Source organism: Pan troglodytes, chromosome 2 (assembly GCF_028858775.2).
Source record: "Pan troglodytes isolate AG18354 chromosome 2, NHGRI_mPanTro3-v2.0_pri, whole genome shotgun sequence".
NCBI lineage: Eukaryota > Metazoa > Chordata > Mammalia > Primates > Hominidae > Pan > Pan troglodytes.
The window spans coordinates 164,222,171-164,249,997 of NC_086015.1; the positions used below are offsets into that span (position 1 = coordinate 164,222,171).

At 40.0% G+C, this 27,827-nt stretch overlaps 1 protein-coding gene across 3 annotated transcripts in view; it reads left to right on the forward strand.

Moving 5' to 3' along the window:
• Positions 1-26,641, forward strand: part of PPM1L (protein phosphatase, Mg2+/Mn2+ dependent 1L) — a 318,004-nt gene extending 291,363 nt beyond the window's left edge. For all 3 annotated transcript variants that reach the window (XM_001158703.7, XM_016942250.4, XM_016942249.4), the window contains exons 3-4: positions 13,140-13,301; positions 16,541-26,641. In XM_001158703.7, coding sequence (XP_001158703.1) covers positions 13,140-13,301; positions 16,541-16,887 — 509 coding nt within the window. In that variant the 3' untranslated portion in view covers positions 16,888-26,641. The remainder of the gene's footprint in view (positions 1-13,139; positions 13,302-16,540) is intronic.
• The last annotated feature ends 1,186 nt before the right edge of the window (positions 26,642-27,827 follow it).

Consider the following 27,827-nt stretch of genomic DNA (forward strand, 5'->3'; position numbering starts at 1 on the left):
GGAGATCCTCACATCAAAGACCCCCTCTTGGTTTTCCTCTTTGTCTCCCTTGCATCTTCCTCTACTCACACCCCTGCTGTCTGGCCAGCCTTACTCATCAGGGAGAGCAGGAAGAGAGGATTTATGGGCAGGAAAACTCACTGTTTGCTCCATCTTCGTAGTCCTGGGGTGTGGTCCAAAACCTTGGTTGATAGATTTGTAAAAAGACCTTTATCTTGAGAATATTGTTGCTTTGTGAATTTCCACAGTCTCCTTGAAATTCAAAAGCTGAGCATAACTATTTCTTTTTCTTTGCATTTCAGCCATAGCAATCCTAATAGTCCCTAGGACAATGAGTGTCTCAGGCTGAATGGAAGAGGGTCATATACATGCAAGGGGATGGGAATTTAATATCTCTAAATATCATCCTACCAACACATGTATATGTAAATAGATTTATAACTATATGGTCATTTATATAAGGATAATCTAATAATATCAAAGGACAGGTTCATTTTAAATTAAAACTGTAGGGAAGAGTGTTGATTCTACACCAAGAACAAAAAGGTTAAAGAAAGTGTAATTCTCTTTTAAGTACCGGATGCTTCAGACTGTGCCTCTCATTTTCAGCCTTCTTCTCCCCTTTTCCTGTCTCTGCCTTTCTCCTCTCTGCCTTTTATTGAAAGGCAAATGCCCCTTGTAATAAGGCTCAATTTCAGAAGTTCCTGTTATACCCCACTCCCATAGCATTCATTAAAAAAGCGGAGACCGTAGTTATAATTTGCTGGGAACCCTAAAAGAGAAGTGAGACAACTCACTGAAGAATCCTCAAATAACACGAAGACGTAAAAAAATATAGCTGGTGCTTCTCTGGCTTATGTAGGAAGAATCAAAGCAACCATGAAATTAATTTTATTTACCATTAAAAGATACTGGACTTAGAATTCAGGTTGTGATTATGTAATTATAAATTAATTTCAGTAGCATTGTATAATCTGAAATGCCAGCAATAGTTATGAGAAGTATGTTAATTAGTATCAGAAAAGCTTGTCTGCTTGAATATACCTCAAAATAGTCATGCCCAGAGAGTATATATGAAGCCTCCTGCAGCAAGTGGACCCGCTGTGGTTTCCTAAGACTCTCCAATGCATGTGATCAGTTTACTAGGAAGCAGCTCTCTTTAATATGTTCATACTTAACAGAAAAGGAAGGACCAGAAGGTTGCCCATAGGCTGCACCCAAGTGTGAAATAAACATTATTATTACAGCAGTTGAAATTATTACAGAAGTTGAAGAACATTTTAATTTCAAAATAGTATTCATGAGAATCAGATGACACATCTATACTTTAACTCTGGTGAAGTGTGAAAATTAAATGAATACTCATCAGATTCTGAAAGTTGAATTATGACCCCCACCTCCCTCACTAAAGAGGTATTTTTTCATATTTAGGGTGGCATACCTCATTTGTGGAAAAGATCTTTCTCACACTCATCCCGTTTCTCAATTTATTGTAGCCATCTTATTAATCACTGTGTTTGCTGGGGAAGAGCCGAAGTATACCTAAATCTAGAATTAAACTATATAGCACTAGGGTTTAAAATAATAGAATTTGTCATCAAGTTGACTGCCTCATATTCAGCCAGTGTCAAACTCAATAGTTGATATGTTTGCTTATGCAAAAATATCAGAGAGGAAAAGAAAATTTTAATTTGTAATGGATCTATTTCTCATAAAATGTCATTCCTGCTGCTCTGCTCTTTAGCACATGATGAGGGGAAGCTGAGGCAGCTTCTATTGTAAAGGAAGACCCAAGGAGGTGCCATTTTAGGGGACCTTCAGGCTCCACCCAGTCCAGGGGATTCACATGAGCCTCCCTGCATATATGGGCGTGTCCCATCACTGCTTCTTCTGCTTGGAAGCCCACAAAGATGGTTTGCTATCCTAGTACCTCAGGTCTTGATGGAAGAAGGCCTTGGTGTGTTCTTAATTATATCCTTTGCCTCAGATGTTTTGTTGTCAGTGTTTCACTCTTCCCGGTCAGGTTTTAGGGCTGCTACCAGTCTCTCCATGAAATAGAAACCCCCTAATGTGCTGTTCTGCTGAACTTCCTCATTGACTGACCTTGTACTATGATGTCTTTCTTCCTGGGGTCAGTGGGTACGGGATAAAGCCTCCAAGCAGGGTTGCCCATATGGTTGTGTATGTTTGGATTACCCCACAGCTCTGGAAGGCACCATTCACACTGTGGTCATTGTCGATTTAAATATGTATTATGGCCATTTTATGGAGATGGTAGTAAAGGGTCTTGATGAAGACATACCTTTTTCTGGTTTGCACAAAAAAAATTAAACACAAGGTAGCAATGGCCTGCCCTGATGTTGAAAGCAACACTCTGGCAACAGGCTAGGTGGGTTCTACCCCTTACTAGCTGTGTGACCTTGGGCTAGTCACATAATCTCAGTTTTATCATCTGTAAGATGGGAATAATAATAGTACCTCATAGGCTATTAGGATTAACGAAATTATGTATGCCAAGGACTAAGTACAGAGCCTGACGCATGGTGAATGCTCAGTACATGGCAGCTGTCACAATGTGGCCCATTTGTGCCCTTCCATATAGATAGATCATTTTCCAATTTCCAATTACTTTCTACCCATCTTCTCTTAACATAAAATGACTTTCAAGCCCATTACTACAAGACTTATTACAGGGGACCTATGGATTTGTGATTTGAATCGTAATTAGTATTGATTTAATAGCCTCTTCACAGAGTTAGACTAATGTGTCAGGTGACACAGTGTCTTAGCCCAGTCACACACATTAATATGACTCTGATGATGGCCTGCCTCTCAGTGAAGTCAGAGCAGGGGGTACAAGGACTCAGGCAATAGACAAGAGAGAAAAGAAAGATTAAAGCTTACTGTTTATAGTGTTTTCCACAGAAGGTATCATCCCTGACAAGTCTGTCTATGCCATGGCATTGATTATTAGAAGAAAGACTCATAAAAACCTCTAGGCAGGTCAGATTTTGGCAGACTTAAAGATCATGCAGACAAGAGTAGGGGTCGGGGAGTCTTATCTGAGAGCTGCCGGGTACTTTATCTGTGTTTCAGGACAGGGCTGACCACAGTGTTGGCTGTGGAAGGTGGGGGCTGGAAACCTCTGCTGACAGTGATCTTATCTTTCCCATGTGATACTTTCATTAATGACTGCCTTCACCTGCTCTTTTTCCAGTATGTTGCACTCCAATATAATTTCTGTCCATTATCAGGCCTTGATGTCATCTACGCCCTGAAATTGTGTTATTGAACTAACACTCATTGTCAAACCTTTACGAGATAAACCTATTTTATTTCTCCTCATCCTATAAATGCGTTGATTCTCCTGTGCTGTGTATAATGAATGGCCCTTTGGCTGTTGTAACACCTTCACTGAAATCCTTGAAGTGTGTGTGTGCCTATCTCTCTATGTCTCGCCCCCTTTCTCCTCCTCCCCTTCCTCACCCCTTGCCACCCCTTCCTTACCCTCCCCAATCTCTCTCTCTCTTTCCTAAAGAACAAAAATGGCAGTTTCCCTTATTCTCATAGAAAAGACTTTATGTCACAGAAGGGAGCTGCTATTAGCATAAGCAGTCTGGCATTGTGTGGGTGAGTGTCCACGTGCATTATCAAACAAGGCTTATAAACCATGTTAATTCCACACAACTTTCTCTACTCCATCCAGCTTCCCATCCGTACCCCAACAACATAAAAAGTGACATCACTCACTTAAGAAAATGTTGCAGTAAGGTGGATGTTCATAAAATAAGGATTCTCAGGACTCCAATTTTTAAATCATACCTGTGTGCCTACAGAAAGGTTGGAGGGGGGCAAGGGAGTGAGGATCTTAATTTGCACCCAAGGCAGAATGTTTGCTCTGAGGAGAAGGATTGAGTGGCACTACTTAGAAATGCAGCAAGGCAGTGCAGGGAGAGCCTAAAAGCAGCTGAGGCTCTCATGTCACCCAGACACTGATGGACAGTCATTGACATTTGAATCTGAATCTGAATGTGTACTATCAAAAAGGCTGCTGTCATCATTGTCACCACTATTCCTCTGAGTCCTTTTCCATCTCTACCATCTTACTCTCTGTAACGGGATTGTAAGTTCTATATTTTGTTTTATATCTTGTATACTTTGCTTGATGCAGTAAATATGCTCCTGAAACACTGTGAATAAGTAAAACTTCACCTGACTGCAACATTTAAATAACATTAAATTCATCTGAATACAGAAAAATATAAAGAAGAAAACAAAAAGGTCTAAAATCCTATCACCAAGATAGCCCTGTTAATATTTGTTAAAAATATAAGTATGTGTGTGGACATGATTAGAGTGTCTATATTTGCATAGTATAAGGGGTAAATTATACAAGTAGTACAATTAATAGGTATAAATTGAAAAGCACCTACATTTCTTTCGCTCCTACCCCAATCCTTAGCCCCTCCCTCAGCATTATGTCTGTGCAGTGTACAAAGCACTCTTATAAGAATACAGCAATGGGCCGGCACGGTGGCTCAGCCCTGTAATCCTAGTACTTTGGGAGGCCAAGGTGGGCAGATCACCTGTGGTCAGGAGTTCGAGACCAACATGGACAATATGGTGAAACCCCGTCTCTACTAAAAATACAAAAATTAGCTGGGCATGGTGGCGCACGCCTGTAATCCCAGCTACTTGGGAGGCTGAGGTAGGAGAATCACTTGAACCTAGGAGGCGGAGGTTGCAGTGAGCCGAGATCGCGCCACTGCACTCCAGCCCGGGCAACAACAGCAAACTCCATCTCAAAAAAATAAAAAAGAATACAGCAATGACTAAGGCATCTCCCTGGCCCTAAAAGGGAGTTTCAGGCTAATGGGTCAAAGAATCATAAATAAGGCATATAAATAGCATGATATGTGACGTACAGTAAGTTGGCAGCTGGGCAGCCATGAGATGTGATGCCAACATTACCCTCAGCTGCTACAGGTCTCTGTTGTCATCCCTTCCCTCCTCTGCCTCACCTAACTAGCCACATGACCTTAAAGAAATATCTGAACTGTCTTTACCCATTTTATGCATTTATAAGGTAGATGTGATAATTCCTCCCTGCCTGATCTGATGAGCTTTGAGAATCGAGTGCCAGAATGGGTAAGAAAACACTTCACGACTCATAAAACAGACCAGAAGTGTAAGGTTTCATTGTCATCTTTATTGTTATACAAAGGGGTACTATGAAGAATCATAGTAATCTTGGGCGTTAATTTAATAGAAAGCCCGGGAGCACAGGGTCACCAACAGCCCAGATTTGACCAACAGCTGCCTTTCGCTTGGCTTGTACTGCTTTTTAAAAGAAAAGTTGCCAACGTTTAAAAATCAGGAGAGTTCATACAAAAAAGACTTCCCTTGAAAAATCGGAGGAAACATTCACAGTGGACCTGCATTCCTACGCGGCAGCCATTTTCGTTGCTGAGGAACTGCTTTCCCCTGAGCACGTGTTCTCCCGTTTGTCACAAGCCCCCCCACTCCCTTTTGTAGCCCCAACACTGAAACCTGATGTCAGTTTCACTTGTCATCATGCTTGCCCTTCCTTAGAGCCGGAAAATGTTTTAGAACCCAGGTTCCCATCAAAAGTAGCAGGGTAAATAGCTACTCCAAGAAGGCCAAGATTTTTCTTATACCTTACCTGACAGCATTGGAGTTTGCAATTTCAATTTAAGATCTGCAGAATATTCAAGCTGAAAGGGGCCTGGAGGTTAATTAATCCAAACGTCTTGTTTTTGAGTTCCAGAGAGGTTAAGTATATAATATAAATAAAATGTTTAGCATTATAATAAAATACTTTAGTAGGGTCCATCATTTTCTTTCCTTTTTTTTTTTTTTTTTTTTTTTTTTTGACGCAGAGTCTCACTCTGTCAGCCAGGCTGGAGTGCAGTGGCACGATCTTGGCTCACTGCAACCTCTGTCTCGCGGGCTCAAGCAATTCTCCTGCCTCAGCCTCCGGAGTAACTGGGATTACAGGCATGTGCCACTACACCTGGCTAATTTTTGTATTTTTAGTAGAGATGGGATTTCACCATGTTGGCCAGGCTGGTCTCGAACTCCTGACCTCAGGTAATCTGCCTGCCTCGGCCTCCGAAAGTGCTGGGATTACAGGCATAAGCCACCACACCCAGCCCATCATTTTCATTATTACTAAAGTAACAATTTTGGATTCCCAGGTTTTTTAGTCATTTAGTCATTCAGTACATATGCATCGAGCAATGTAATCAGGGATAAGACACTTGGGGTTTCATGGAAAAGAAACTTTTTATCATAGTGCTTTGTACACTATACAAACTCATAATGCTGGGGGAGGGGCTGAGGATTGGGGTGGGCGTGAAGGATAAGATATTTGAGGTTTCTGAGTCCCGTTTTCCTCATCTGCTTAGAGGGAGAATACCTGCCCTCCCCACTCTGAATGTTTGAAAATCAATTGCAAGTATGTTTGTGAGCCACTTAGTAGAGTTTATAGTACTGAACAAATTGTTATTACAACTTTGTTATGAATTTAACTGAGGTTTTAAAAGTATTTATAACTAGGAATCTAAAAGATGTCTGAGATACCCCAAGTTACATAACCCTCATTAGGATTTACAGTTTTCTCAAGCTCTACTTGTCAAATGAATTAATTGTCTAATATTATCCAAGCAAAATATTTAGTTAAGTTTAGAATAACTTTTTTGTATACTGTTACTTTGTCTGCATTCCAGAAATTAAATCAGAGGGGAGAATGTTGGTTTACAGGAATAGACTGATATATATATATATTTGCATTTGGGTGTCTTCCCTAAGGAAAACAATAATTATTAGTCCAACACAAAAACATGCCCATTTTGCTGAAGTACATATTGAGTTCAGAAGTGGACACAGATTGTCCTCATAATGACCATTGTAATGTACCTTTATTGCTTCACAAGGTGCCATGGCTTTGGATGGTGTGGTGAGGATGGAAGCCCTACCCATATGTTATTTGCACTGGACCAGAATCTTGGATGGAGGAAAGAACTTTGGACATACCTGGGCCAGAAGTTCTCTCCACCTACCAGGAGTGAGCATGGGAGCATGAGCTATACATGTACAGGAGGGTCATCGTGTTTTCATCAGGGTGTAAAGTGTATTTTGCTACATCTGATAGCTCCTTTTATGGCAATAGCTGGACAATGGTGTTGTCCATTGTGTACTGAACTTGGCTGACCTGTCAGAGCAAGACTTTAGAAGCTTAGCATTATGTCAGGTCAGGACATTATGTGTGAAGGCTTATTCATTCATCTATTAATTTGCTTATTTAGCCTATGTTGGGTGCTTTTAATATTCTAGACATCAGCATTATAGTGGGAAAATCCAAAACTTCTGATATGGTTTGGATCTGTGTCCCTGCCCAAATCTCATGTCAAATTGTAATCCCCATTGTTGGAGGTGGGGCCTGGTGGGAGGCAACTGGATCCTGGGGGTGGTTTCTCATGAATGATTTGTCACTGTCCTTCTTGGTGCTGTTCTTGTGATAGTGAGTTCTTGTGAGATCTGGTTGTTTAAAAGTGTATTGCACCTCCCCCAACTTCCTTCTGCTCCAGCTATGTGAAGTGCCTCATGCCTCCTTTGCCTCCTGCCATGATTGGAAGCTTCTTGAGGCCTCCCCAGAAGCAGAAGCCACTATGCTTCCAGTACAGCCTCCAGAATCATGAGCCAATTAAACCTCTTTTCTGTATAAATTACCCAGTCTCAGGTATTTCTTTATAGCAGTGTAAGAATGGACTAATATATCTTGTGAAGTTTATATTCTAAAGGGAAAGACTGACACTAAATAAATAAATAGTCTAAATAAATAAGCAAGATATCTACATAATTGTGTGTTGTAAGGGCAATAAACAAAGAGGAAATACAATCCCTGTCAGAAAAGGCCTCTCTGAAGATGTCACATTTGAGCTACAACATCTTCATATGGGTCAGTCAACCAATGTCAAGGACAGGAGAACAAGCCAGGCAGAGAGAACAGCAAGTACAAAAGCCCAAAGATGACAAAAAGGTTGGCATATATGGGCAACAGGAGGGAGGCCTTGAGCAAGGAAGGGAGTGGTGTGACATGATATTGGACAAATTAGCTAGGGGCCAGGTCATGCAGGACTTGCCACCATTGTTTCTCACCTGGACTACTGAAATAGCCCGGGGGCTAAAATGACAGTGGTTGGGACTGGAGTCAATGCTGTGAGAACAAACTGGAAGGGTTTAAGAGATATTTCAGAGGTAAGAGTAACAGAACTTAATGATGGACTGAATGTCAGGAAAGAGGAAAAGAGAAAAATTAAGGATGATTCTTAAGTTCTGGCTTGAGCAATGGAGTGGATTATGGTGCCATTTTATGAGGCTTAAAAGTCAAATAACTTGCCAAACCTCACTTAGCTAGGACATTGAAGTCTGGTCCATGTGAATTCGCTTTTTTTTTTTTTTTAGCTTTTTGGGTTTTTTTTAAACCCATGAGATAAGGTTATTAGGTTAAATTTCCAAGATCTCTTTCAGATTTGCAATTAAGTTCTCATCTAGATTAAATTGTTAATATGGAAATATCCTGAGGTTCAGAATTAAGTACCATTGTCAGGCCCTGGTATTTTTGATAAATGTAGTGCTATGATGGAATAAATATTTTATATCAGAACTAATAGCCAGAATTTTGCAAGTGTTTTGTCTCAAGCATAAAAAGAAAATAATTTTTTCATTTTCTCTTGGGCATGATGTATTTTCTGGAGTTTCCCAGCAACAAGCAGTTTGTTCTGTCAAGTAAGATGAGATTGTAAACTATCTGTTATAATCCTGAGCTAAAACTGCAAAGCCCAAACAGTAAGTTTTTTTTGGTGTCCTGGTTTGTTTCAGATCATTCTTAAGCCTCCCACCCCAGTGCTCAGCATTGCTTTGCACATATTATTTCTCCAGAACCACACAAACCTCACCCAGGATAGGGGCAGGTTTCCTCTGTAGAGAGAGGAATGGAGACATTTCAGTAACTCAGAATACCACCTATAACTCATAACCCTGCCATCTGGGGCTCACCCATTTTGGCCAGGTCTAAGATTCTGTTGCTAACATAGGCAGGATAGTCCTGAAAACTTCACCATGAGGTAGAACTTAATTTACCCATAGAAACAGTGGGATTTGTTTGTGACAAAGGCGGGTCATCAATCTTAAGTATGTTCAATAGCATGTGAGTACAGTTGGCTCTTCATGTCCATAGGTTGTACATTTGTGGATTCAACCAACCACAGATCAAAAAATTTTTAAAGCAATAAAAAACAATATAACATCATACAAATTAAAAAACAATATAACAACTATTTACGTAGCATTTACATTATAGATTATAAGTAATCTAGAAATGACTTAAAGTATACAAGAGGATGTACATAGGTTATATGCAAATACTAAGCCATTTTATATAAGGTACTTGGCCATCCATGGATTTTGCTATCTATAGGGGGTCTAGAACCAATCCCCAGCAGATCCCAAGGGACAACTGTGTAGTTAAACAGCCATACTCTAAATCTCTCATCAAATTCAGATATTACAGGGAACAACAACAACAAAAAATTCAACTCAAAAAGTCTCAAACAAGAAAGGCATTTATTGTCTCATTGAACAAGGACAGGGCAGCTCTAGGCTGGCTCAGCAGTTCCCTGATATTCTCCAGGACTCAGGCTCTACTGTTTACCTCTGTGCTCTACCATCCTGCACTTGTTGCTATGACCCTAAGGGATATCCCTTCATAGCTGCAAGATGGCTGCCACACTTCTGGGAAACACATAGGCTAGCATTGGGCCAAATAAACAGTCATTGTCTGTTCTGTGTCTCTTTTAGTGGGGGGGGGGGAGCCTTTCTCAGAAGCCCCCAGCAGACTTTTTTGAGTCCTCGTCCATGGAATGCCCAGTTTCTCCCATCTAGATATACGGGTATTATCCTAAACTTCTCCTCTCATCCTTTATTCTCCTCAGTTTCTATGAGTGATCCATTCTGATTTTTAAAAACCTGTCACAGGAGCTGGGCACAGTGGCTCACACCTGTAATCCCAGCACTTTAAAAGGCCAGCAGGCGGATCACTTGAGGCCAGGAGTTCAAAACCAGTCTAGGCAATATAGTGAGAACCCATCTCTACAAAATAAAAAATAAGAACCTATCACCTACCCTCTATGCCTATATTTATTACATTATTTCAGATCCTCATTAATTCCACCTGTTCTCACTGCTCCCAATTTATCTATCTTCTGCATTGCCCCTGGAATCATCTTTTAAAATATGAATCTCATTGTGTCACTATCCTGCTTAAAACCCTTCAGTGATTCTTAATCAAATATGGGACTAAATTTTATTTTATTTTTGTAGCTGCAAGAATGCCTCCTTCTCCCTTTTTTAAAAAGAAATCTTGCATGGCAGCTGACTTGTTAGCTGTTAACACGTGGAAGCAGAGCTGTCCTAGTTGAAATGCGGATGGGGAAGGGGCCTTTAACTCAGCCAGCTGGATTCCTCCCCTTCCCTCTCATGGAGGCCCTAAAGCCTTTCCTTGGATCCCCTGGAGTACAGGCAAATGGAAACGCCTACTAGGCAGTTGGTGTAGACCTCAGGAGTGTCAACCAGCCTAACTGCATAGACTTAGAAAGTGTGGAAGCCAAGGTCGGCAACATGCTCACCCAGAAAGTGCAGAGTGAGAAGAGAAGAGAGTCCTATAGAGAGAGGACTCCAAGAGTGATGCTGAAGTAATGCCTACAAGCCATGTAATATCCCATGAAGCAATCTTTCTATTTTACCTTTCAAACTCTAAGACTGTGCCTTATAGGAGAATTTATGCTATGATTGTGTAGGATAATTTAATTCAATCAGATGTTTGAGGACAAAGTGAGGATATGTTGAATACCAAAATTTCAGTTTCCAATATAAAAAAAAATCAAAAACTGGTAACAACAATTTCTAATTGTGTGGATTGTGCTTTTGCTTAATTTTCATTCTTACAGCTTTTTAAAAATTGTTTTGATAATCCATGAAATTAGTCTTTTTTTTCCCCCAAGGCCTTTTGTATTAGAAATCCTGTGTTAACCAACATTTCATGTGTTTCCATATCTGATCAAGGCATTTTTAGTTAAATAAGCTTAAGAATGGAATTTCAAGCAGAACTATAATAACTGATTATGATAGTTATTTTAATTATTCTCTCTGCTCTTGATATCAACCTGTGTTTATTCTTTATGTCTATTTAAGAATTCAGTGTTGTTGTTGTTTTTTCTGTTGGTGGGAGTCTAAATTAGTTCAACCATTGTGGAAGACAGTGTGGCAATTCCTCAAGGATCTAGAACCAGAAATACCATTTGACTCAGCAATCCCATTACTGGGTATATACCCAAAGGATTATAAACCATTCTACGATAAAGACACATACATACATATGTTTATTGCAGCACTATTCACAATAGCAAAGACTTGGAACCAATCCAAATGTCCATCAATGATAGACTGGATAAAGAAAATGTGGCACATATACACCACGGAATACTATGCGGCCATAAAAAAGGATGAATTCATGTCCTTTGCAGGGACGTGGATGAAGCTGGAAGCCATCATTCTCAGCAAAGTTACACTGGAACAGAAAACCAAACACCACATGTTCTCACTCGTAAGTGGGAGTTGAACAATGAGAACATATGGGCACAGGGAGGGGAACATCACACACCAGGGTCTGTCAGGGGGTGTGGGGCAAGGGGAGGGAGAGCATTAGGACAAATACCTAATGCATGTAGGGCTTAAAACTTAGATGACAGGTTGATGGGTACAGCAAACCACCATGGCACATGTATACCTATGTAACAAGCCTGCACATTCTGCACGTGTCCCAGAACTTAAAGTAAAGTTAAAAAAAAAAAAAAGAATTCAGTGTTTTTTTTCAAGCCAGCACCATGGCATGCACCTGTAGTCCCAGCTACTCCAGAGGCTGAGGTGGGGGAATTGCTTGAGCCGAGGAATTTGAGGTTTCAGTGAGTTATGATCACACCACTGCTCCCTAGCCTAGATGACAGAGCAAGACCCCATCTCTTAAAAAAAGAAAAAAAAAATTGGTCTTTTTTGTTGTTCCATGAAAACTAAAGAGCCATTTAGATACAGTTGACATTCTTGTTATAGAATATGACCTTAATGAGGAAGGAAACATTAATGAAGACTAATTAGTGCATAATTTTAACAAGGAAGATATGTTTGAGTCAAGAGCTGAATGGGTTGTGCATTTCAGCAGGTATTTGCATATTGAGTGACACTGTCAAAAAGGAAGAGGTGAACAGAAAGGAGCTGGACAGGGCAGGCTCCAACTAGACCAGACCGTTCAACTCTGTTTGCTTTTATCCATTCCCATTTCAAAAAGGATTTGAGCAGAGCTTGTCCTTTGTGTCTTGTGTGGGCTTCAGGCAAGCACGTCTTCAATCTTGCTTTCTTCTGACTCGGACCACCCTCTCCCTAGGCCTCAGTTCTGTCAACACCAGAGCTTTTTCTGCTTCTGTCTTTATGGTCTGCCTCCATCACACCCTGGAGCGGACCTGTTTCTGGCCACCAGTCTTTGCTGTCAGACTTTGAATAGGCAAGCTCAACCTGTCCTGACATCAGCAGCTTCCTCATGCTCCACATGATTCAGCTGTTGGCATTTCTAGGCCCTCCTAGAAATGAGGAGCCCACCGCACACCCCCATCCTTCCCACTTCCAACTGGGACTTCACAGAAACTCAGCACCAAGCAGAAGCCTAAAGTGTGTATCAGTTGACTGAAACTTCAAACTGATTTTGTTTCTGTCCTAATCCTTTTAAATGTGATATGTGTTTAAGAGTAGCAGAGACAAAGTGATTTAGGTAAATTATAATGTTATCCTAGCCTATTTTAGTGACACTCTAACATGGTTAAGAAAATTGACTGTCAGATTTGATCATTGAAGTCGAAGTGAACAGCCATCATTCTCAGAGTGGCTGGAGTCAAATTCTCACCCAGCAGAAGCAATTTTAATGACTGAAGAATCCAGTTACCACAAGAAGCAATGGAACCTGAATGCACTGCTGACCTCCCGCATTCTCTCTGTCTTCTATTTTTCAGGCACAACGTGTTTGATTGCTCTGCTATCAGATAAAGACCTCACTGTGGCCAACGTGGGTGACTCGCGCGGGGTCCTGTGTGACAAAGATGGGAACGCTATTCCTTTGTCTCATGATCACAAGCCTTACCAGTTGAAGGAAAGAAAGAGGATAAAGAGAGCAGGTGAGCTTGTGAACTCTCCAAGAAATGTCTGCTGTCTTGCTGGTGAACAAGGCGGCTTGCTTGGAGAGCTCCTGGATAAAATGTCCAGTTACACAGTATTAGAGAGGCTGCTACTGAGGTAACTGAGATTGACTTTGTAACATTGCCTATCAAATAAATGGCCACTAAATCTGTCTTCCTTCATAGCCAAAGATTCCAAAAGAACTAAAAAGCCCATTTCCAGTTTAAAGGCTAATAAGATCTTTGGGCCCCAGGTTCTCACTTTTCTCTAGCCTGTTGCTATATGCTGCTTCCCTCGGAGCCACACCTAACTACTAATCATTCCTAAAAAGACCTTGTTTCTGATACCTCTGTGCCTTTGCAAGTGCTGTTCTGGGTCACAATTACTTGTCCCATAAAACTCAGTTTAAGGTGTTCTTTTGGAAGCTTTCCATGTCACACTGTGGCAAGGGCCTTCCCATTCTGGGGTGGATGCCTCTCTGCCTTTCCCCAGCATCCTATGTGGACGTCTTGGGTCACCTTTTACAATACATGGACATACCTGGCTCTCCTATTTGCCTTGCCTTCCTGTCACCTCTTTGAAGACAGGAACTTGGTTTTGTTCATCTCTAAGCCTTGAGCATTTGGCTTAGTGCCTGGTATAAGTAAATATTTCAGAGCAAGGTTGGGGGTAGAGGGGTCCCTTATTCATTCATTCATTGGTTTATTCAATATTTTAGGAGCTGGGGATAAAACAAAACCCCATTCTCAAGCTTTCATGAAACTTACATTCTGAAATTGGCATGGGGGTGAGGAATGGAGTAAATAGACATTAACAAAAAAAAAATAGTAAGTCATTCATATAGCATATTAGAAGTTGATAACTGCTATGGAAAGACATGAAGCAGGTAAGGGGAGTGTCAGGGAGTTGCAGTTTTAAGTAGTGTGGCCTGTGTGGGCCTTGCTAGAGTGATGTTTGGACAAAGACTCGGAGGATAATTATCAGTTGATTATTACATTTTCATAATTCTATTTCAGAGAATACCTTTATACCTATGTAAGGGAAGAATTCTGTAACTTTTCAGACTGAGAGCTGCAGGATGTATGCTCTTCATGATGTGCCAGGCAGCAGGCCAGCTGTCAGAGGGGAGCAAGCGGGGTGCTCATGTACCCTAGTATCTGACCAGGATGGGCCCTTGCTGTCTGGGTTAATCTGCACATTGACTCTCGATCTCTACAGGTCAGCTTCTGCCCAGTGAATGAATTGAATGAATCTAATCAACATTTTAGTTTTCACGGTAGGGAACCATACTGTTAAGTCAAAATGTGTTGAATTTTATTACAATCTCCTGCTTCAGTGACTGCTTGAGTTGCAAAATAGTTTTTAATGAAAGCATTGGTCAGGTTTTCTGTTGATGGGATGAAACGAATGATATTTTAGGAGCATCTATCAAGCTTTGATGTCCTCCAGGCAGTAGGAGCAAAGTTCTCTGGCTTCCTACTTGTAAAACACCATCTGCCTGTAGGAGTCTGCTGTGAAATTAAGATACAGTTAGCCCAATCTTGCATCAGCACAGGCAAGAACGTGTACACAATACACCTGAAAATGTCATCTTACCATTCAGTGCTCTCTTTTGAAATATCATGGCCATTTTATCCTTCCTCTTCTTCCCTGTCATACCCACTACCCACGCCTGCACCCTACATTGATTCTTTGTAGAAGCAAATTTGGACACTGTCTCCAAGGAGGTTAATCTAACCTCTCTGTTCTTTTACATAATTTGATCAATTGCATATTTTACACAAGGCTTAAGAAACAGTGATTGGTTTTACCATCTTCATGTGTGTTTTCTCTGGCCTCAGCCTCTTTTCAGGACATCTTTCCCCCTCCTGCTTAGCATGACAGTAAGGTCCAGCCAGTCTGGGCCAAATACATGTCTTTCTGTTGCCACTCCTTATGCTGTTTCCAACAACAACATTAGCTGTCATTTATTGTGTGCTCATCCTGTGCTGGCAGCAAAGCCTAGCACTTTACACATACACTTTCTCTTTGCCTGTCTTAAGAGGCTGATAATATTATTCTCATTTTGTAGCCAACAAACCGGAACTTCACAGAGGCTTATGTGCCCAAGCACACACAGCTAGTGAATGGTGAGACCACAGCTGAAACCCAGGACTGGGTTTTATGCTCTTGCCTACTAGACCATGCTTCCTGGAATGTCCTCCTACATATCCTGCCCATAGATGTTTCACCCATCTCTCAAAGCCCACCTTTAATGTTCATTCTACCCTCATGATCAGAACTGGAAATCATCCCTCCCTTCTCCATCTGCCTACAGCATTTAGCAGACACTGGTCTCGCCCTGAAGAATACCACTTTGTGCTTATTGTATTTAATACTTTTTGTGGCTTAATTCTCCTGCCAGGCTGTCTACTTTTTTAAAGAAAGGTGTGGATCTTGTATAACTTCATATCCTGCACATTGCCTTCCATGGAGTAGGTATTTAGTAAATATCTGACAAATATGTGAATGAAGAAAAAAATAATAGATACAGTTGTTAAGTGCATATTATGTTCAGGGACTGTGCCAAATGACTTACGTGGAATAAGACCTTCATTTCTCAACAACCCAATAAAATAGATACTGTCTCTATTTTGTAGCCAGGGAGACTGAGGATCAGAGAAAGAGTTTCTCATCCAAAGTGAGACATGGTTAGAAGAGACAGAGCCAGGAATCACATTCAAGTAGTCTGACCTGAGCCTTTAATGACTATACTAGTATGTGCTTTTTCTTAATCTTGATCCTATTTGGAGGGACAGAACTGTTTTGAGACCTATAGAGGCACACTTAAGAGTGGCCTCAGGCCAAATGATATATACGGTGCCTGTTCACCTGCCTTTCAGCATTCCTTTGCCACTCTCCTCAAATCCCTACCCTCATGCTCTCTACTGTCAATCACTGAGCCACCACGGTGTTAAGTTAAAAACCAATGCCCTCCCCCATATGTATCCGCTACCTTTAGTACTCTTATTGATATATTATTGAAATCCTTCAAGATGCCAGGATGAGGGTATGAGGATCAACTGGTAAAGTATGAAACCCCAGGCCATGCAGTGGGTCCCAGGAGTGATGGGGTTAAGGGGAGTGCCCACGGCCCAGTTCACATGAAGTAGGTCACCCTGTTGCGCACATACCTAGACTATCCCAGGTAAGTGAGATATCAGCTGGTCAAACTAATGGGCTCATCCTGTCTTTCTAGGTGGTTTCATCAGTTTCAATGGCTCCTGGAGGGTCCAGGGAATCCTGGCCATGTCTCGGTCCCTGGGGGATTATCCGCTGAAAAATCTCAACGTGGTCATCCCAGACCCAGACATCCTGACCTTTGACCTGGACAAGCTTCAGCCCGAGTTCATGATCTTGGCATCAGATGGTCTCTGGGATGCTTTCAGCAATGAAGAAGCAGTTCGATTCATCAAGGAGCGCTTGGATGAACCTCACTTTGGGGCCAAGAGCATAGTTTTACAGTCATTTTACAGAGGCTGCCCTGACAATATAACAGTCATGGTGGTGAAGTTCAGAAATAGCAGCAAAACAGAAGAGCAGTGAACCCCTCAGGGGTCTCAGCTGCCTTAGACTAAAGGACTTTCAACACACTGGTCTCTTTTAATTTAGTGAAAAGTGTGGGAGTTGTAATTAGGATCATCCATCCCAGACATGGAATTCCCCCTCCCTGGTGGTCTTAGGTCTATAATCAGTGACGAACAGAGGGTGCCCTTGGCCAATGTAGTTAAGAAACTGGAAAATGGTTTCTTCATGTTTTCCCAACTCTTTCATCCAGTGTCCAAAATATATAAGTAAATAGCTGTAGGGTCACGTATATGAAGTGAATAGCATACGTGTCATTTAGTCTCCCTGAAGATTCTTTTCAAGATCCTGTTCAGGGTCCTCCAGGCATCAGCTGTTGTGTCCTCTCTTTGGAACAGTGGACAGGACAGACCACCCAGTGCTGCAGGAGACAGGCCACTGCGTCACCTGTGAGTGGTCAGGGGCTGATGTGGCAACACCCTCTGCCAAGAGACAGAGCTGTCCTAAGAATGCTTTGTCCTTCTGAGCCCATGTTTTCTGCTCAGTAGCAGCTTGGAAGCAGATTTGGAATGGTTTATTATTTTGGCTGCTCTTGGGGACTGCGAGAAGCAGAGAGAATGGGAGACCAGTGGCAACTGCCTGCACAGCAGAAATAACCCTTTTCCCTTGCTTCCTTTAATAGTTAAATAGACTTTGTATACCACCTGACCAGCCTTTGTGCATTTATCCTAATCATGCATGACCGTTAACCTTTTGCTTAGTCCTTACCATATGTAATAGGCAGCTGTTAAATTCACCAACAGATACCCTGATTTTTCATCTTATGTGACCAAGAGACCACATTAGGGGAAATGAAAAAAGCAAGCCACAATACCATGATTCCTTCCATTTTCAACAGTAGATGAAGGAAATGATACTGAATGAGTCACAGTGTTCCCTGGCAAGTAAGCTGTTTGCATTGAGAAAGGAGTGAGCTGGTGAGGTTACCACCCTGAATTGAGCTCCAGCTGCCAGTTTTTGTGTTTTTCCTTGCCCCTTTCCAAGTGGTTTTCAAGTGTCAGGCAGTGTTCTGAGAAGCAGCAGCCTATAACTGTATGTGTGTTCCTTGAAGCCAGGTGCAGAGTTCCCAGCTACTGCAGCTTCGGATTTGGTGGGAAACTACTGGGATGAGCTTCTCCTTGACAATGGAAAGGCAGCGGTCTTCAACATTTGGTTGCAAATCTCCATCCACATCAGGGAGCTTTCCCCAGGCAAATACAAACCGCCCCCTGTGGCCTGCAGGCCTGCAGGGGAGGCAGCAAAGGGACCTGGCAGTTGCAACACAGTAAGTCAGGAATTCAAGCGTGAACCCATATTGATAAGTGGGCCAGAATTATTTAGGGGCCTGGCTTGCTGCTCTCCATTTCCTGTATCGCTAATTTATCATTTTTCCAACCTTGGTATTTTATATTATTTAGAGAAAATGCTGGGTCACTCTCTTTGCCTAAGGTGACTCAAACAGCCAAACAAAACTTCCGTTGCCTCCCAGCCCTCTGTATCCACCTGGTTTTGTTCTTTCCCTGTGAGCATTTGTGGTTATAGCTTCCCATATGCCACATTCACCGGCCACCTCCTCGCCGTGGAACCCTGCCCTCTCCCCTCCTCCTGCTGTAGAGTTTTCCCAAAGCAGTGTCCAGGAGAGAATTTGAGAGAGTGAAGAAATTGCCTTGTGGATGTGGAGGGCTGTAATCTGTCTTGATTTCTCCAAGCACTTAACTTTCTTTGACTGCACTGAGAATTGCTAATGATTTCCCATGAGATTTGCTTACTTTTGTATACTGTATTTTCCAGCATTACAGAACCTTGGTTATTGTTTTTTAGCCATAGAATCTTCTAGTAAAAAATATCTGCCACCATTTTAGATTTAAGCATTTGCCTATGGGGAGACACTGAATATGTGGATGTGTGTATTAATATTTGGGGTGGGGACAGGGAAGGGAATGTGGAAAACAAATGCTGGCTGTGAGCAGTGCTGAGATGGCCAGGCCAGGCGGCTGAGTTTGCTTGGAAATTCAGGACATTCTGACTCCTAAGAGTTGCCCCCACCCACCATCGAACTGAAATCAGCACCAATGGTGTCAGCACTTTACAGCCCATAGCCAACTTTCTTTATTTTTAATGTAGCACAAAAATGTATAATAGCAAGGAAAAGACATTTTTAAATTCCAGTTATTTTTATTGTCTAAAATGAAAGCAACAGTGTTTTGATAAAAGATGAAAAAGAAAAGCTACTAAATTAGTAAATCAGTGGTTACGTGCCCTGCAGAATTTCTTAACAGATGGTGCTGAGTGCACGAGTTACATAACTTTCTCTCTAATTGAGGTTCACAAGGCGTCTTCTAAATTTTGCTTTGTACAATTAATTCATTTCTGATGTTAACCAAATAGAGTGTATATATCCTACTCCCATTACTGCCTCTTTCCCCCCTACTATGGCTTGTAGATTTTCAAAAGATAGAAGTTCTAGGCAAAACTGTAGCAGTTTCATTAATAGTTGTTAGGATAGTTATATCTAAAATCAGAGTATTTTGTTCCCTTTCTTCTGGAGCTCTCTCTCCCTAGCCCTTTTCCAGCTGTTGGGGATGTGCAGACATCACTCCTGGGGGTGCCCTATGGTACACTGGCTGCTCCCCAGGGACCTGGGAATGCTGAATCTAGCCATTAGGGAAATTGATTTGAGATGTTTGCATGTGAAGCTTCCCCAAGCAGCACTGCCAAAGCTTTGGAATTGTCACCCAAGGCTTCCTAGACTCCCTAGCTAGCTCGAGTTCGAATTGCCAATAGTCCCCATGGTGCCAAATTTTGGGATGGTTTTACAGTCTTTTAGAAATGAAGACAGGAATGGCCATGTGCTTCTGAGACCCCAGCAGGATGCCAGGCCCAGGTCTCCATTAATGCAGTGCTCTGCTGCTGCTCCACTGGCAATTTGTACTCAACATAGGTTGGGGGAGGGACAGCTAGGGAAATTTTTTTTTAATTAATTGTATCTACAATTCTTTCATCATAGGAATAAACAACACATATAGAAAGCTCCAAAGCTGTTCCCAAGACCTGTATTTATTTTATATGACCAACTTGCCCCAAGGCAATTAACTCTGAATTGCTGTTCTAATGTGACATATCTGTGTACATATGTACATATTACTGGTAACCAGTGGCTGCATTTTATTCCTTGCTGTGGACTGAGGTATTGGCTTCTTGAATCTTGTATATGTCATAAGAATATTATACAGAGAGTGTTATAGTGAAGGATGTAAGCTGGATAATTTAAAACAGGCCTTATTTCATACAAGTGTAATTATTACATCATTTTGGGTAAATGGCAAACAGGATTGCATAAGAGTGATGTCATCATCATTTCAATTGAATCTGAAGTGATTCTAGGAAATTGATTCCACCGTTGGATTCTAGGAAATTGAGTCCACTGTTTCCTTTGCGTTTAATTTCCTTTGTGTTTGACCACAGAAACTTTTTTGAGTAGCACCTAGTAACATTGCAAGGAACTTGTGTATCAAGGTGTATCTTGATTATCCTGATTTTTTTTGCTAAGTTGTTGCCAGATCTCTCTTGCAACTGTGTCAATGAAAGGTCTGTGTTTAGAAAAGGCAGCATATCATTGTATATTTGAAACTATAGGAATATATACTTTGTATAAAACTTTTCCAATGATTTCAGAAATTCTTTTTTCCTCCTTTTGACCCACGACTAGACTGTTCATCCCCTAATAGTTCCCCAAAATCGCCTTAGCATGTCACACCAGCATTTGTCATCCAGCTCTGGAGAAATGACATGACTGTTAGATACTATGCCTGTTTAATTGCCTCTGGATTAAGTCATTGATATCTAGACTTTTGAGCTAGTTAGCTGTAGAAATAATAGAATCCAGTGTTTCCCAAAGTGTGTTCCAAAGAACACAAGTTCCAAAGATGCTCTTCTAAATACAGGATTCTAGGATGAAATAAGTTTGGAAAACACATACCATCTTAGAAAGTTAGTGAACATGAGCACATCAAAGGCTCTAATTTAAATGTCCTGCGAGGAGAGAAAAACACAACAAATATCTACTGTCAGTTAGCCCAGTGTTTTCCAGATTAATTTGACCACAGAAACTTTTTTGAGTGGCACCTAGTAACACTGCAAGGAACTTGTGTTCTAAAGAACACCCTTTGGGAAATTCTGGTATATTGAAATATTGCTGTGTTTTCATTCACGATGACTCTTAGTAGTAGCAGTACAATTTGCAACTTAGAAGCATGAGCCTTTCATATATGAAGCTGACGTGTTAATAAAAGCAGTGTTAAGAAGTAGTATGACTTAATATGACCAACAGCAGCCTCATATTGATAGCAGAACAATCCTACTTAAAGCTCTAAACATCATCCCTTTTTTTTTTTTTTTTTTTTTTAACGGAATCTCGCTCTGTCACCCAGGCTGGAATGCCATGGCGCAATGTCGGGTCACTGCAAGCTCCGCCTCCCAGGTTCACACCATTCTCCTGCCTCAGCCTCCTGAGCAGCTGGGACTACAGGCGGCCTCCACCACACCTGGCTAATTTTTTGTATATTTTTAGTAGAGACGGGGTTTCACCGTGTTAGCCAGGATGGTCTTGATTTCCTGACCTTGTGATCCACCCGCCTTGGCCTCCCAAAGTGCTGGGATTACAGGTGTGAGCCACTGCACCCGGCCATCCCTTTCTTTTATATGAATAATGAGCAAGAGCCCTGCCATAGCTAAATATGTCTCAAATTCATTCCAAGATCTTTCCATTGCTTTTTTGCAGTTACCTTTGCTTTTCGGGTTGAATCAAAATGAATATGTTTATATTTCATTACTATGCGATATTTAAACATATACAGAAAATCACAGAAAAGGAAAAACAGAAATTTGATTTGAATTCACTTTTGAAATTTTAATGATTTTTAAAACTAATGATCTGTTATATAATAACTGAAATGTAAACTATTAACAGTTATTTACTTTCCTTTATTGTCCTCTCTGGATTCAGTGAAATAATTTGAAATCAATTAGAGCTCATACCTTCTAAAACTCCTGTCCCATATCATCCCAGCTTTCATGTTTTATGTACATAGTTAAGTTTGGCACGTTATTGCTTGCCTAAAATGTGAGGCCTTCCTGTAGTTCCATAGTAGTTACTCTTGGCTGCAGAAATAGGTTTGGGAAGCTATGAGAGATTACCCCAAAGTCATGGATGAAAGAAATCTAGTCGAAAACATGGTACGGAGTGAATTAAGGCAAAAGTCATTAACTTAAAATTACATCCAATATTTAGGAATAGCTCATCCTCTGCACATTATCCAAAATATTTTAAAAAACTAAAAGATCTCTTAGGCTAGGTGGCGGATTGCAAAGGGCAGGGGGCAGTAGATACCATGAAGCTTCCAATAGATGCATTTCTAAACATTTTTTCTAATATGTAAATTTGTTTGCTGATCCTTAGTAATGTTAATGCTTTGTCTATTTGTTATTTTTACCACTGTTGTTGAACAGCAAACTGTTGAGGCTAGGGTTGATTATTGATAATTTTTATGTGTTTAGTAATAACCACAGCATCATATGTACAACTGCTTTAATAAATCCAAGTTAAGGACTTTGAGGAGAGCATGTAGCAACTATTCATTTTAACAAATCATCACAGACAGTTTCCCTGTTCAAAGCTCCACCAAAAAGCAAGCATGCAGCAAAGGTATAGATTGTATTTAGAGATGTGGTTTCATTTATTCTTGAAGTCCTATAACCTTGCATTATTTAAACACAAAATCCCACCTAACATTTGCCAAATCCAAGTTAATCTCAAAAACATCTGAGGACATTGAGCACAAGCAGATTACTGTGAAGGCACTGGTGGCAGATTGTGGTGGAGAGAGGGTTGAGTGACCCAGAGCAAAGCGTGCCTGGGTTACTCGCTGCCACTTCAGGAGAGGGATTGTATCAGCTCTCATTACCTTTTGTCATGAGGCGGTTCATAAATTAAATATGATATCATGCATTATCTCAAAATATTTCTATATTAATTAGATAATTCACGATGTAAAACGTGTTCATGCAGAAGCAAAGGCGGATGTAATAGTCAAGTATCAGGGAAAAACCCCTTTAGGATACCCAGACATTAAAAATGTAAAAAGTAGCTTATAAGAAATGTGGATTATCAGATTTTTACTATATATAGGTTGTGTTTAATAGTAATTTCTGACACCTGCACATAGATCAAGAAAAGGCAGTTGTTACCACTTTTCACCATTCAAAAAATGGGCTTGTCTCTTAGAGTATTGGTTAATGCTTTGCTTATTTGTTAATGAAGACAGCATTTTAATTTTAAAGCTTCCTTTTGTAGGACTGATGGCACGGGCAGAATCACATTTAAGAAAAATGGTTTGGAACACTTTTTAATAAAAAATTGTAAAATCAGTTTCCAGTGTGGTCAAAATTAGAATGTAAAGGAAAGCATTTTTAAGAAAATACAGAAGCCCAAATCAAGGGAGAGTAATATAAAACGAAATATTTTAAATTAAGAAAAGGTGTTATAGTTTATTACATCATGAATTATGCTTTCTGTACTTACGCTCTTAGTGAAGGAGATAACATTGAAGTGAGAAAATGAACATTCTTAGCTATTTGTGAAGTTAGTAAAATTGCAGTCCCTATTCCATTTTTTTCTGATGAAAATGGATACATGAGATCTCATTTATTGCTGTCCTCAACACCTTTACTGTCCTAGATTCCAGTCACGTTCCAAATCGTAGACAGTAAAACTGAAGTCAGATAAACATAGTCACAGGTACAACTGGGAGCAAGTTTTAACATAGTGGTAATTTTGCAAATGCCAACATGAATACTAGTGAGTACTCAATTTACGACAGACAATTTCACAAAAACCAACCACAGAGTGATTTGATATTCTTGCTTCTTAGAGAGTTTTCTAATCCATATAATGCAATGGGTCAGGCTGCTCATATAATTAAAAAAATTAATCCTGTAGAAATGATGTATTAGACATCTCTAACCCAAGAAAAATATGTCTTTTGTATAAGTTTTAAATTCCCATTTGTCTATCTTAGGACAAATGATGACTTCTTCGTGTAGTAATGAAAACGTCTAAATCCTGCTGTGTGGAGAAAAGCTAGAACCATGGGACATTAAGCGAGAATACTCCTCTCATTTAGGCTCCCAGACTACAACTAACAGTCTTTATGTATTTATCATCTTGGTTATTGTTTTATCTCAAGCATATACAGTGTGCAGAAAGTAGAATAATGAATAAAATATGACCATGGAGAAAACCCATAACTTTTGCTTCTATTCTAGAAAGCAGTGTTTGTTCTTTTTAATTTATTACATGTCCACATTGAAACATTAACATCTACAATATTGTCTTTCAGTTTACTCTTCAATTACTAAAGCAAATGATTTTGATTTATAGCACTTACACAACTGCAGTTCAGGTCACAGAATTGAAATCTATTTGATAATGTCTCAGCATTCTCATGGGCAGCCAGGAAAAAAAAGAGAGAGAGAGAGAGAAAGACAAATAGAAATTTTAGTGGGTTCAGATAAATGATTCTGACAAACCTGGAAAATAGTAATTAAACAGTTCATTCCAAAAGACCCCAATGTAAACTCTGCTCACATACATAATTTGTATAAGGAAAATGTATGAGTTTTTTTCTTAAAAATAGAAGCATCATTGCATTTATAACAGATTGATCAATTTTATGAACAGATTACATTGGGAAAGTCACTATTATTGCTGTAAGTGTGTTTGTATATTTTATTCTTTCCTTTTTTGTGTGAGCATCTACTATGTGCCAGGCAGTGACTGTGTCTGAGTGAATGTATCCATTGGTGAGCACTCAGGCGCCATCACTGCCTTCTTGGGGCTTACACCCTAGTGGGGGCCTCAGAGATATTATAACACTCAATATTGACCCAATGGGATGAAAATTGTTATCTTCATGATTTCTTCCAATGGGCTTAGATTTGTTGGGACAGGGCAGAATTAGAATAATTATTTCTCACATATAAGAGTAAGTGATATGAGATTGGGAATTTCTTGCCAACACTCAAGCAAACTGCAGAAGATAATTACTCCGTTTTACTAGCTCACCTAGTTTCTGAAGGATGGGGTGGGGAGTGAGACATGGAGCCTCTGGGGACGAGGATGGGGGGGTGGGACTGTCCCAGTGGAGGGTGCCACTGGAAGCCTCCACCCAAGTGGGCCAGCAGCTGTGCAAGGGTGCAGCAGTAGGCTGGTGAAAGCCAGGTTGTCAAGATCTTTCTAGGGGAAGAAAAGGATTACACAAAAGGAGAAAAGGGAGGAGCAAGAACATCTCTCCATGGCCTATTTTTATTTTTGTTCCCAAGAGACTAGTGTAATAACCTTATGCCCCCAAAGACAGCCCAGAACTGAGAGTATCTTCAGTGTTCCTGAGTGTAAATCAGTGAATCTGTTATATAGAAAGTTAACATTTCAGGAGCACAATTATTTCCTGATTTCAAATATGAACAGAAGACTAAATGTCATTTTTTTAAAATCATAAATTTGGTATCCATAGTTACTTTACACATTCCAGAGTCTAAGCATGGAATTTAAGTTTTGTATTTTGAACAAAAATAGCAACATCTCTTTTCTGTATGGCAAAGAAAAACTAAATCCCAGACTTTTATTTTTAACCACAGAAACCATCACTTCTTTCTAAATTATTTGCTTGCCTGCTCATTTCCCCTAAACATCTCTGTTTATGCCAATGGCTTTTTAAATCCAAATAATACTAGTTATTGCCAAATTGCATTAGAATCCTATTGAATTAGAATACTTCATATACTTCATATACTAGACAGTAAATGGTTAGGGATGGTAAAGATCTGATTGTGATCAAAAGTAGGGTTTTTGTTTTGTTTTTAATCATGAGCACATATAAAAGGAAAGTCAAATGAAACCAAGCCAATTTCTGATTTAGTAAGATTAAAACCATAGATGGAGCTCAGTTATTAAGGATGGAAAGGAGGAAAGCACAGAGTGGGGAGAGAAAAAGGGGAAGGAAAAAAAGTAGTGTTTTTTTGGGGAACAGTATAATATTGTCTCAGAAGTTCTTATCTCTTATCCTGCTGATGTTGAGACAGTGGCTTTGTATATAAGCTTTTATTTATACCTATTTCAACATCATGAAAATTTTTCCATCAGCATTTTCTTGCAACTTTAAAAACCACAAGGGATTATTTGTTTATAAAGAGATACAGGATCTATAATTTATTGGCAATACTTTATTTTAGGAATCTTCAAATTGTACTTAATAAATAAATCACAGGTCAAAATGACTGTCAAATCAATCAGGCTTTCTCGTAAGTTATTTCCTGAAAACTATCCATGAGAAATACAACAAGCCTTGGCGAAACCTCATTACTCTTGGAAGTCTTCAGAGGTTATTATACCTACTGATCTGTATTTGTCTCTAAGAGACATTTGAAACACAGTTACAATGTCAATTTGGTGTAACATTACCTGTAGTAGAGCTCAGAGTATATGGCAGTGCACAGTCACTCAAGATGCATGGCGTGTCATTTGGGTCGCTTTGATGGGTGCTCGGGTAGAATTAGCCTTGTAGAGACTAATGTGTTCATGCTATCTCTGATCCTGTGGTGGTGTATAAAAATGAACAGCTAAAAATTTACCCATGACAAGATTAAAGCAAAAATAAACACAAAGTTGTTAGACTTTAAACATGAGACTGCTGGTATTCTTTTAAGTTAAACTCATTTTCCATTCTAACATCTGTTCTTGAATTTTATAATTTCTCTATGCTTTTGATTTGGAGTAGCTTGAGCTAGGGTTCTATGTGGAAAGCAGAGAGACAATTCATGGGTAGAGGATAAGACCAAAGCCTAACAGAAGCAAGAGGCAGGAGGTTTTGAGACTTTGGTGCTTTCATTTGGAATGGGAATAAGCCTGGCTCTGGTTCAAAACAAGGCAATTTATAAACATGTATACAATGTATGCAACAAAAAATGTTTATTGTAAACCTAACACAACTTTTACCCAGCTTTATAGTAACACATCGACAAAGTTTATATAGTAATTACTATAAGGTAACAAGGTTTACATTATACACAGATGTAGGCTCCAGCAACACAGCCATGATGCACCTCTGAGAAAAGTGTTCAGAACAGAATATCCATCTGCAAAGGTTTTCACACAATGCAGGAAGAAATACTGTAAAATTTGGAGACAGAATGAAATAGAGGGAAACTCTCTCCAGGATTCTAGGCTCTGAAGAGTGGGTAGTACTCACGGCTTAGGCCATATTGTAATAACATGGTGACTTGCACTAACCATGTAGATGGAGTTCGTGGATTAGACAATTCTCAGAATTTTCTAGAAAAAGTTGGGGCCAGACATAGTGGCTCTCGCCTGTAATACCTACGCTTTGGGAGGCCAAGGCAGGAGTATCACTTGAGCTCAGGAGTTTGAGACCAGCCTGGTCAACACCGTGAGACCCCATCTCTTAAAAAGAATAATTTTTTTTTTAAAAAAAGGGGAAAGAAAAGGAGTTTTTTATGCAGATGAAACAATTGCCTACTCTACCTGCTTTCAAATTTAAGTCTGATAAATATAAAAGTTCATTTCTACATATAAAATGCTTTTTTAAAAAATTATCTTGTTTATATGCTAAGGTTCACTAAAGGAGAAAAAAAAGGAAGTGCAAAAGTTTTTAAAGGTACATATAAAAAGGGATTCACTACAAAAGTGAAGTTAAATTTCCCTCCTAATCCTACTATTCATTGAGCTATGAGATAGAGTGGACTATCACTTGATTTGTGAACACCAAATTAACCTCTACCTATAGCTTTTCAACTGTTCTTCTCCTGAAACCGTGAAAGACTTTTTAAAATAAATCAATCACAGCAGC